At 35.3% G+C, this 12518-nt stretch overlaps 1 protein-coding gene across 1 annotated transcript; it reads right to left on the reverse strand.

Moving 5' to 3' along the window:
- Positions 1 to 1957: 1957 nt before the first annotated feature.
- Positions 1958 to 11145, reverse strand: LOC143353870 (uncharacterized). Its single transcript, XM_076787474.1, has 4 exons — positions 11137 to 11145; positions 6334 to 6539; positions 4002 to 4254; positions 1958 to 2507 (listed from the first exon to the last, which is right to left on the reverse strand). The coding sequence occupies exons 1-4, from the start codon at positions 11143 to 11145 to the stop codon at positions 2286 to 2288; spliced, it is 690 nt and encodes a 229-aa protein (XP_076643589.1). The 3' UTR covers positions 1958 to 2285.
- Positions 11146 to 12518: the final 1373 nt, after the last annotated feature.

Below are 12518 nucleotides of genomic sequence, written 5' to 3' on the forward strand. Positions count from 1 at the left end.
TTTAACCACTGGATTAGGTATCCCACCGATACATATCTAATTCGATATGAAATTACTCACAAATATCGTGAAAATCTCAGTCGCATATATTGAGGCATTAATTAGTTGGCATGAAAAATCAAATAAATTGTAGAAATTACAATTCTCTAGTCTCCGACTAGTTCGAAGGATTCCATGATCCGGCGAGATTTGAGAAGCTAATTGTTTCTCTTTAAAGCAGAAAGCTCCGCAGCGTTTGCTCTCGCCGTCTTTGTTCGGCTCGCCGTGCTCGGCGTTCTTTAGTCTTCGAGGAACAGCGAAGTGGAAGTGGATGCGGAATGGTACTCGAAATGGAAGAAACGCGGAACAAGAGGTGTGGCTGCAGGCCTCGCTTCGAAACACAATATTTGCTGTTTCTTCATCATCCATCCACTTCAAGAACGGTTTCCCGAGTTTCGAGTGCTCGATCGTCCGGTATTAAATTCAGGACCGCGTGGGAACGGCGAGGACGCGACGGGGGAGGGGTACCTCTTGCGAATAATTCGACATCGAAAGTCGTAGGGGGAACGGAAACTTTCGAGGATGGAGATCAACGGTGGAACTCTCCCTTCCGAGCAATTTCGCGTATTCGAAATTCTTATCTTGTCTTCCTCGGCAGACGCTTTTTACCCCTCGCAGTGGAGATTCATAGTTTCCCGAGGAGAATCTACGCTGGCATAAACGGACTACTATAATAGAGTATTCGTTAATGCCTTCGAAACTTCGATCTCGAACTTGTTAAGCCCGTCGTGGATCGTGAAGACGAAATCAGATCTCGTTCATACGTTTGGACTGGGATTAGCGAACAGATTAGTATAATTTCCAGGCTGCAGACCCTGATGCAAAATAGACGTTTGTCTTCGTGAATTCTCTGAATAATTTTTATAAGTTAATAATAACACGAGTATATTCATTAATTGTTCTAATATTTTTACTGTTTTAGACACCCATCTCTACCATAAATTTATAGTCAATGAAGTTAGATACCGTAAACAATATTCTATTAAATTCATTTAACTATACAAAAACACTGGAAAATATTTGACGAATTTTAATGTGCATAATTAATTTTATTATATTTTATTTTGATCTACTAAATCTTGAAAATAAATAATAATAACAATAATAATGCAGTGTGCGCACTGCACACCTTCGTCTTCTTTTATAATGATTTCATAAAAAATATGTATATTCACAGTGAATCTGATACAAATTTTAATTTTGCATAAAGTTTTGCAAACTGATCATTATTATTATTATTATTATTATTATTATTATTGTTTTCTCTGATATTAAACGTCCATAACTCTTTTAGCGAACAGCTTCCAATGAATAACGCAATACGCAACTACCATTAAACAATTGCAAAGATCATTGTTTTTTCGATACAATACGCTATGGGAAAACTGGTACGGGGGAAAATCAATAGTATTGTTCAAAGGATTCCAGCAGGCGCGTTCCATATCTCCATGCTTCGTTTTATAATTGTTTCCATTAAGCATTCAATTGGAGCATTACGGAATGATTTATATTTAACGTGTACAACGGAACGATGTTTATACGTTTCCAATAAGGAAAACAAAATTAATAGGTTTTCGCACGCATTTCAATATCTTCTTATTTCAGTTCCAGTAAATTGAATATACATGCATAGTGCAATTTAAAAAAAGCAACACATGAGAACTGAATGTTATTACATTGTTCTTAAACAATCTACATCTGTTCTGACAACTAAGTAACTGCTTACTTTTACTCAATCACATTCTTCTGATTATTGTTATTATTCTCTTAAACATTACGTGACTATAATAATGTCACGCCGAATGTTATAGTCTTACACAAATATTCACTATTAATATTCGTATTAAAAAATTTTATACTCGATATTAGTTTCAAAGAATAAATTGTTTAAAACTATAATATTCTTCTGAAATATTGAATGTCGCTATTTTTTAAGATTTTACCTATTCATTTTTGGCATATTCCATATATATGGTTCTTGCTAAAGATACATTTTACGTAAATCGAATTATCAATAGCATAACAAAATAATGAATAAAGTATACTACAATAGAATGGCAAAACAAAGAATTAAATAACTATAACAGAATAACAAAATAATGAATAGAATAACTACGATAAAATAAGGGAGCAATGAATAATAAATAGTTGACTCGTTCTGTAAATCTACTATGGGAGAATAATTTAAATTAGGAAGACGAAATGATAAAAAAATTCTCTCCAGTGAACACTGGAGTCTTCTTTTGTTATGTTAATTCACTGCTGCTGAAGACCTCCGGATATGTGGTAGATGGTTCTATCGTTGTCCAGCTCTCCTCAGGATTTGGCATGGAAAACGTTAAATTTGCATACGATGTGGCCAGTAAACCCATGGCTGTGATGTTCGCATTGTCAATAAATTCTATATCTTGCTCGTCGTCCGATCGTGATATTTTGATATGCAACTGTGGCCGTTCACCTTTAATCATCTGTATGCATTAAAATACGTATTGAACATTATTTATTTTCATGAAACGTGTACATAATCTAAATGTTGTGATGGTAGCTACAATCCCTAAAACTGTCCTTAAAGTAGAATGAGACACAAAATAATACAAGGTGAAAGGGTGGGGAGGGGTCGATTCTACATGAGAAAATAAGTCGAGAATATGCAATGAATTTTTTTCATTTGATGCCTCGTACTCGAGAAAATCAATTTTCATTCCTAAAACAAAGACTGTCAACCATTCACTTTAAATTCTATCTACCGAGCGAATATTGACGCTGCACTGATGCTCGAAAAAGAAAGCGAATGCTAAAAATGGCGTGTACAAAATAAATATGGAACGCGTCAAATGTCTTACAACTGTAGATATATGTTGGAATATCCAAAAACCTCAAATATGAAAACCTGCCCTTCGAATATTTTCATTGTTCACCGGTTAATTGCAAAAGTTTCAAATTCACACGTTTATAGACATATTGTGAAAAACTGAAATTAAATAAAATTCTATTTCATATATTCATAATTTCGATAAAGACAAATCAAATTCTATTGTATCTTTCCTTGAACATGTTTATAAGCTACAAATGCATAAAAATTTGTGTAGTATGCATTTACCTATGTCCTGCTCTTCGTAGTTGTTCTTTAACCGTTCTTGCATGTAAAACTTTTTTTTGCCCGGAAATAAAATCCAAATTTATTTTCTCGAAAATTTCACTCGAGAAAATTGCGAATCTCAACATCTCTTAAATCTGCCGATTAACTTGCATCTAAATACTCTATTCAATTTCTTTCGGAGTAGCTGTAACTAGACAGTGAAGATTTATGCAAAATGGTGGAATTTAAAAAAAGTTAAGGTAAGAATGTTTCCAATTGCTTCATCAGCGACATAAGTAAATTAATATTAAACTAATTCTATTCAATTCTATAAATATTTATACTTTATAAATTATTGAACATATTTACAACTAGTCAAGAAATCTACATATAATAGTTACAATAAGTCTACGAGTCTACATATTTGTTACTATTGAACTGCGGATTTTATGCGTTCATGACAAAATTGAGTAGGGAAAGGAATTTCAATATACAGTGCGTTCTCGATATATGTCAACAACGCGGGTCTTGCCAGCGTCATGTATCATCCAGGAAACATAGCCTAACCGAGTTATGTTTACACTCCTCGGCGACCGAGGCCTCTCGAGCTTCGGGGCAGTGGGGATAATTCCGCGACGTTTATATATAGAGAAATCACTGTATTGACTAACAAACGTCAGCCCCAAAAGCTCTCACAACATCAAAATAATTTACTTAATGAAAATGAAGCTGTAGAGATAGAATTTATCATAATGTGATAGAACCATTCATTGGTTAAATTTTACTCTTCACTATATCTATTTGACTACTGTCTTAAAATCAACACAGACAATTTTTTATTTTCCCCAAAAACGCAGTCTAGTTATAGTCACTTAGCACTTACCTTTATCTGTACCCTTTTATTATTAACATTAACGACCTTAGCATCATCCATATAATCCCTCTTGATATCATCATCATCATCTATGTAATCACTCTCGCTCGTAAACACCTGAATCGGATCCCTCTCGAAGTTTCTCTTACTATCGAGGTAATCATTATACTTATACTTGTCTTCGCCTTTGGGTAACTGGATAACGATGGTGTACGGCTTGTTTTCACCGCGTCCGTCATAATCCTCGTTTCCGATGTGCGATCTGAAACCATCGATTCCCATCATTATTCCAGCTAACTCGTACTTCACTTCGCACGGTGAAAAATTTAAACAGCTGTAATAATTATACATTTTTAAGCTCTAATAATTAGAAAGCATTATTAATTAAACGCAATAATGGAAAATTTTTTATCTAAATAATTATACCAAAAATATGAAGAATGTCGAATATTAATTTACATGTAACAATAAATTACAACTTTAGTAGCTTGCCATTTATTGTTAGAATTAATTCGCCGTAAAATTACTAAAGAAACACGCGATTTACAATTGGTGCTGAAATACCTGACCACGGAGAATACGTCCGCAGAAAGTAAGAAATGAGAAATTGAAAAATCCCTATTCTTAAAATGCAAATAGAATCGAAATCGCTTCATCAAGTTTCAACAAGTTGTAACACGCGTACAACGTTCGACACCTGTCGTACGACTGTTTTTTAGTATGCTATACTACCGCGCGACACGACCGCATCGTACTACGAGTTTTGCGACAGCACCGCAAACGGTGCGACTGTCGTTCGAACGATCGAGGCAACTTCTGTCGTAGAATTAGTTGCACGATAAATCGTATCGTCCGTAGGCCGTTTTGGTAATCTCGGTCACGTGCAAATCGGTCTATTAATAACAGGCGACCGAATTTGCAATCCAATTATAGAAACAGGACGTGTTTCGAGCAGGGATCCGCTTAAGCCTAAAATCGATCGCGAAGAGTCACGCGTGGTTTTTCAATTAAACTTAATTCGTAAAACGCCGGCATTTCGAGCCCCGTTCGCGCACTTCATCGAATCGATAAAGTTCCACCGCCGTCCTCCGACCAGCAAATTAATTTTTGTTTCCAATTGTTTCCTCGTTCTCAGCAGAAAAAAGGCTCGCTTTCGCGGACAATACGACGACAGTGGCCACTGTCCTGAAAATTGCTCGGTACAACTTCTAATTACGCAAATTTGCGAAATCATGGCCAAACGATGCTGTTCCCCGACAATATATCAATTCCAATCTCGAATTCAAGTATTACATAAACATTTCTTTGACCGCCGCTTGTTTTTTTTTATTTGTAAAAATTATTTCAACACTTTTCCGATTCTCGAGAAATTGTCAATATTTCAACTATGATCATTTCTATATTTCTATATTTTTAAAATATAATTTATATCTGTCGTACGTCTACATTTTCTGTAATAGTTAAATATCGATCACAAGGAAATAACATTTTCTTTAATGTACAATGGATTTAAAAAATAATTGAACACTGTTCCGGTTCTCGAGATATTGTCAATATTTTACAAATCAAAAATGAAAATATGTATCCAGAAAGTTGTTAGACACTGTGATCGATTGTTTAGGTATTACCATTCGGAGTTACATTTTGTTTTAATCAATACATTTCCCGTATCTTTCTCTTTAATATGGCCTCGAAAAATCGTCGAACTAAAAGTGTTTCTGAAGTAACCCTTACGAAGAGACTTTATCGATGAACGACAACGCTATCGCATAACACTAATGCTAACTACATATTACGAACAGACTAAGTATCGCGTAATACTCGTAACGCGTAAATGGTTGTAATTATCCTAGATAGGATGTCGATGAAACACGTTCCAGTTTACACAATTCTATATTATTCCGCTAAATTTGCTATTTAATTTTCAATTAAACTGTCATTTGTGTTAAACGATCGATCGAGATTCGAAAGATTCGAATTAGGCGCTATGTTAAACACGATAACATAACATATTCGTATTTTTACAGACTTATATAATAAATAGCAAATATTTCAAGAAATTCTCATTTTTATAGAAAATCAGACATATAGGTGATTCCAGTTTGAGTAGTGAGTTTTAAAATCGAAATAATTACCCGGATAAATAATCTGAAATATTTTCAGAATTTTACACACGGAGTCCGTTCATTTAAAATGCATAATACGACCGTGATTTTCAATCGAAATTTCCATTGATAAATATAACAAGGCCAACCAAATTCAAAAGGTATAAGAGATTAATTTCGTTCGTGATCTCGTTTCGAAGCATTTCCGCCGTAAAACTTTTACGTTTATTCCGTACCCATAATATTCAGGCCTTTGAGAATAATAATCTTCCGGCGGTGTCCTCCTTGAATGGTAGTACTTCGATGATCCATGACCTGTATACCATCGTGGTCGATGCAACGGCCTACGTTTATAACGCTTGTACGATCTCGTCAGTTTGTATGCCTCCCCGGGTTCAATAATGTCGAGCAACAGGACAAAAATTGCAGCCAGCAGACACCGCTGTTAAAACAATAAATTTGTTTATGTAATTTTAATCATAGACAATTGAGTGAAAAATTTATATAAATATATCTCTTATATAAAATAGATATAAATAGATGTAAAAATATCTCTTCTACTCTGTAGTACATTCTAAAGGTGTTAATAGACACGAAGAAATTGTAAAGATAAAAATTCAATAGCTGTTAATGCTAAACAAATACTTAATAATTTAATTGTACAATTTTATGGACCATCAAAGCCATTAGATTTTTATTCTAGATAGTTTCTCATGTGTATTATATTTTTCAAGATAAATAAAAAGGCACGAAAATGCGCAACATCCTCTGGTTTATACTTTTTTATTCTAAAAAAATAGAAACAACAGAATTTGCCTGATATTTCTATGGAAATCTCGCACAAAACAACAATGTTTACAACATAACGGAATTTTCAGACTACAGAAATTCGCTTGTATGTAAATTCAACTGCCATCGTTATTGAAGTCGCTTGCGAATCAACATGCAACAAGTATATTGTTCCATTATTGCTACCGAATAGGATACACAGGAAGGTTTCGCTCAAACCGATAGAATAAATTGGAACAGTTTCTGCGCCATTAATTTCCCTACAGAAAAAGCTGTTCACGAGACTGAGCTACTGAAATTTTAAGCTTCGTTTCACGAGGAATCGCGTGAATCAGATTGGTCCATCATCTACGGAGATTCTTCCTCGATAAAATCTCGATGGATACCGAATTAATTTTATTTCGTTAGGAACCTCCTCTGTATAACCTGAACAAATTTATAGTGGCCTACGAAAGCATTCCTACACACGGTTGAGAATAATTTAATGTAATTTTCTAAAAATGCAAAAACAATAAATGAATTTAAAAATATGATCATGTAATTTTCGATTTATTCCAATTATTGAAAGTTCAAATAAATTCATATTTTATCCCCGGTTCATGTAATTGATCCACAAAACTTTCGTTATGCACGAAGATTTGCAGTGTAATTATTTCTCAATTATTCAAAGCTCAGTATTTCAACAAATGTAATAATTATTAATAACTAGACTGCTTTATGCAAAATAAATATTATTCAATTGTATGAAACAGAATATGTATTAAAATTTCTTTTTAAATTTATTTGAAATAATATGTGGATCCTTATATTCTTGCAATTTCTTCATTGTTCTGATTTGCACCAACTCATTTTTGCCATAAACGCATAAAATTCGTAGTAAAAATAGTTTTAATTAATTTGAAACGATGAAATCTTCAATAAGGTAGGAAAATTTCGGTTTAATTTTGTTCAGTTGCACAACTTTGACAAATTTTTCCATGCATTAACATTTTTTTTTTTTTGTACTTCTAAATCTCGTCATTTAACTGCGAACATTCCCGTATCTTGACAAGTCACGGAGATACCGAGCATGTCCTTTTACATGCTTCGCTCTGTATACTGTATTATTGTCGCTATTTCAGACATCACATTGCACAGTACGGTTTGCAATTCATGTTATCGAAATGCCCGTCAGCTTGCAGAGAATCTCTCTATGAAATACTGACAATCTTCGACGTCCCTTCCAATTCCGAAAGTCAAGCGGTACCGTAACGGCAGGATCTGATAAGCATCTCGGCGATACTATCAGAACCGGTGAAACCGGAGTTGGTGGCAGTCTGGAGACGCGTTATGGGATGAAAGGGAAACAGTAAGGGAATACGTATGCGCAATTAGAAGATACTCCTTAGCCGATTCTGGTGTTTCGTTTCTGTCGTAAATACGCGTTTCAGCGAACCGAAATTCGAGAGTCTTGTTATTTTCGATATTGCTCCAACGACCACTGTTATCGGAAATACTGGATTACCGATATCGCGAGCGGCGGTGAAAGTTAATTCGTGTAAATTATAATGCACAATACTTTACAAATTTCTATAAAGGAAACAGAAATTAAATAAAACTCTCTTTGCTGTCAATAGTTCACTAATGGTTGGAAATTTTGTTCAAAGTACACGCGTATATAATTTTTTAAATACAGAATCGTGACATTCCGAAAATAAAAATATTTAATAAATCTGTGCCTAAGTCAGATTCCGAAGGAAAATAATCAAGAATCATGTTCCTGGAAAGCCAATTAATCTTCGTCAATGAAAATGATAAATGAAACACAGTCAAACAACTCACCCTTATCAAGAAGTTCATCGTTATAACCTGATCAGTCGACGTTTCGTTCAATCTCGTTGTTTCCTCCAGGAGTATGTTTAATACCGAAGCACGCGACAAAACGTACAATCTAAACAGCCACAGATAGAGCAACGTTGTGTACACCTCACTATCCACGCGACTCAAGTTAAGTCGTTAGCTATTATGAAAGCAAGAGGATACTATTCGTTCGCTCATTTCCGCGCACAACAGTAACCTTCATTAATACCGTTGGACAAGTCCCGTCCACGCGAGCCCACTTTCATCACATGTTCTCGAAAGCCCACGACCGAAAGTCTAACCCACCTTTCTTTTATATTTGTCCCACTCTGCCCAATACGAGCAGAGAGCAGCTGAAACGTGAGAGGGAATTCTCTTTTGCGGGGTCCTCTGTATCAATCCGACTGTTCCAATTACCTGGTCCTGCTTTATCCGAACCAAATATGTATTCGGCGCAACTAAATTATTCCACCGTTTTCTGTTTACTTATTCAACGCAACATCGGTCCCTCTAAGTTATTAACAACCACTCGATGTGTATTGTGTATCCGGCCGCGTTGAAGAGTCGCATAGAGCTTGAATCTTAGGATTACTTTTGAAATTGAACTGAGCGCCTAGAGTATTTTGAATAGTTAACAGGATTAGTGGTTGTATAATTATTTTAGGAAAAGCACAATTGATAGGAGTAAGATCGCTTTCTACATCAGAGATAGACAATTATCATTTATTTTTAAAAACGTTCTCTGCTTCATTTAAAAGAATATCTCCTGTGGAATTTGCATGAAAGGAAATGTTTAGGATTTCCTTTTAAGACAGTTCTTATGAAATAAATGCCAGTCATAATGATTTGTGACAATAAGTGACAATTTTATTAATATTGGCGAACAATATATCTGTCCCTGTTATGAAAAAGTGTTTATTTTCATTTTATTGATCATCACAACAATAATCTATCCTTAATAACTGTATTTATTATCTCTACCAGATGAATGATAACCTTTAATTATCTAAATTTTAATAATTCTTCTTACTTTTTAACTAAGGAAGAGGACATCGATTAGCACTGGAAATACCAAGCAGTGTCGCCAGATCAAGACTTGTTCCCCCACTCTAATATCCCTTTCTACCGCGCTTTTCCCCTCAATTCGTGCCCCCTCCCCTCATCTGCTACCAAGCAGTAAACACACCTATGTGTGTACAATATTATTATAATATAACAGACCTTGTACAATATTTTTAATTAGAAAGATAATTTCACTAATTGTGAAAGAAAAAATCAGGAACAAGTACATTTTGATTGGGTAATTTTAGCGATAACCCAAATGATTTGAAAGAGTATAGAAAGATAAAGGCGTGAAAAATTAATGCTGTAATGTGTTTATAAGAGCACCATTACACGCCATTGTTATAAACGCTCTATTGTCTACACTGTCCTAACGTTACGAATTCCCTATTCATCCTAGTATTCCGCATAGGTACTATTGTCACGAAGATCCCATTGTCAACAATTTTCTATTGTCTCATAGTTCCTGTCTCTTCCCTAAACATTTCCTTTTAGTCGATTTCCATTACAATTTATTATTACCTCGTGAATACGCGTAACCCCTTCATTGAAAACAATACAACATTTGTCAATCCATCCACCGAGGAAAAATTGATTACACAAATTTTCGTAATAATTATTTTACCACTATTTTTATTAAAATTTACTTAGTCTATTTTTCAAATCATTCTATAAATTATTCGCGGAGAGTTTGAAGAACGAATTTGCAATTTAATAAATGTTTCAAAACGGCTTTCTAAATTATAAAACATAAAATTCCTTTGAAACAATTGATACTGTTTAATAATGTTTTCTGGATTTATTTAATGTGTTTTGGCGCACATTTTGATTTCAGTAAATCGTCTAAAGATATTCTCTTAATCATGTGTGACCGATATTGCACTCACCGTTCGTTATCTACCCACACTTTATGAATCTAAACGCGAATAAATAATGGTTGATCACTGCATTCGCGCAACAGTTGTTGATTATTCGTATGCATGCTTAATATTACAATACGTGAAGTAATATCAGTTAGCGTTTCCATTAAATATGAACAAACATGAACGCATCCCGATGATTAGTGTCGACGTTACGAAATAATATGAGCGTTGTATGAGATAACTGTCCTGATATATGGACCTTTCAATTTAAAATTAATAATGTTTAGGACTATGCGTTGTTTTATTTATCAATTTTTTAAAATACATTTTTGGCGACAGGTCAGTCTTTCTGTTGCCCCTAATTACAAAAATTCACCAAGCAACAATAATTCTCTTTCTTGAATGACTTTGATAGGCTGGAAATAATACGTCGATATTTCAAAAATTTGTTTAACCTTCTGTGTTTTCAAAATCGCACAAACTCACTTTCGCCATAAATGCGCAAAATCCGCAGTCTACCGATGACCGACGCTGATCATCGAATAGTCCGAAGCGAGGCGTTGCGTCAAGGTCGCGTCCCCATCATAACAAATGAAAGAGGATAAGTCTGTCCCGGATGCGGCAAAGTGTTTCCATTTCCGGGACTGGTCTCGACCTCGTGATTCCACGAAGACCGACTTCAATACCGAGAAAACTATATACGGATAATAAAAGGATCAACGGGAACTGGGACAACGCCAGTGCCAAAAAGTTTGATGGGTTCGGGAAGGAAAGATGCGCGTTTCCGTTGCCTGTAAATCCGAAAACATCCGAGGGGCCGAGACAGTCGCGGCTAATGAAGTTCAGGAACTCGTACGACGCGACGCCGTACAAAAGTGCAGCGTTGCTCGTAAGTTGCAGTCGCCCGATTTAAAGCCCTGTCGACGGTTTCCCGTGGCGAGTTACGAACACGTGGGGATCGCGAATTGTGCCAATGAAACAGCAAGAGTACATTGTAAACGGTGGATATAAAATCAAGATTACCATTGAACGAGAAGATGCTACATTGTTTGCAGAAAACGGTACTTGGATGCAATGGCGAAGCTGTTTGTTGGCCACTGCGCCACATTTGCACATTGACCGCCGCTTGGGCTACGTACCCTCTGCGTCATATTTAATTTTCTGATCGGAATGGTATCGTCATGTGCTCTGCAGGATGCAATGGCGTCTTTATAACCCTCGATCAATGAATGGATCGTTTTCAGCTTTCTGCGAAGTGTAATATGTAATTTTGTATTGTTCTTTTCTGAAACAAATCCGTTGACTCTTGAGCTACGGGCACAGCTACGGGCATAGCTATAGCTGTGACAATGCGTGTGACAAACACATGCAGCGTTGCCCGCAGGGGCGTGACTTCGTACCTGCCGTTCTGTGTATGCCCAGGGCAAGATAATCGTTGCCCGTACGGGCAGACGCTGAACAGCTTTGATCTAGCTGGACAAATTTCGAAATGAGCAAAATATAAATTCGCCAATACATTTATAAATTTAATATTCATCAGTTTGCAATATTTGGTATATACAACATGCTTAGTAGTTTCCTAATTTTCTTTCATTTATACATGACATACGAGGTATATTAGTAATCGATAATACAGATGGTTATTTATACAATAACGTTGTTGCATAAAAAGGCAGAACATTATAACCGTTATAATTATAAGTCATTATGCATAGACGATTGAAAAATACTAAAACTTTCCGATGCACCGAATACTTATTAAAATTAACACGTTCATTGTGTCACATTTAATGTTTACGAAGATTTGAAATTGAAACTTAATATTCGTGTTCAAAGATAACAAGTTCGGGACATAAAATTAACATTTA

The sequence above is a fragment of the Halictus rubicundus genome, chromosome 4 (assembly GCF_050948215.1).
Source record: "Halictus rubicundus isolate RS-2024b chromosome 4, iyHalRubi1_principal, whole genome shotgun sequence".
Taxonomy (NCBI): domain Eukaryota; kingdom Metazoa; phylum Arthropoda; class Insecta; order Hymenoptera; family Halictidae; genus Halictus; species Halictus rubicundus.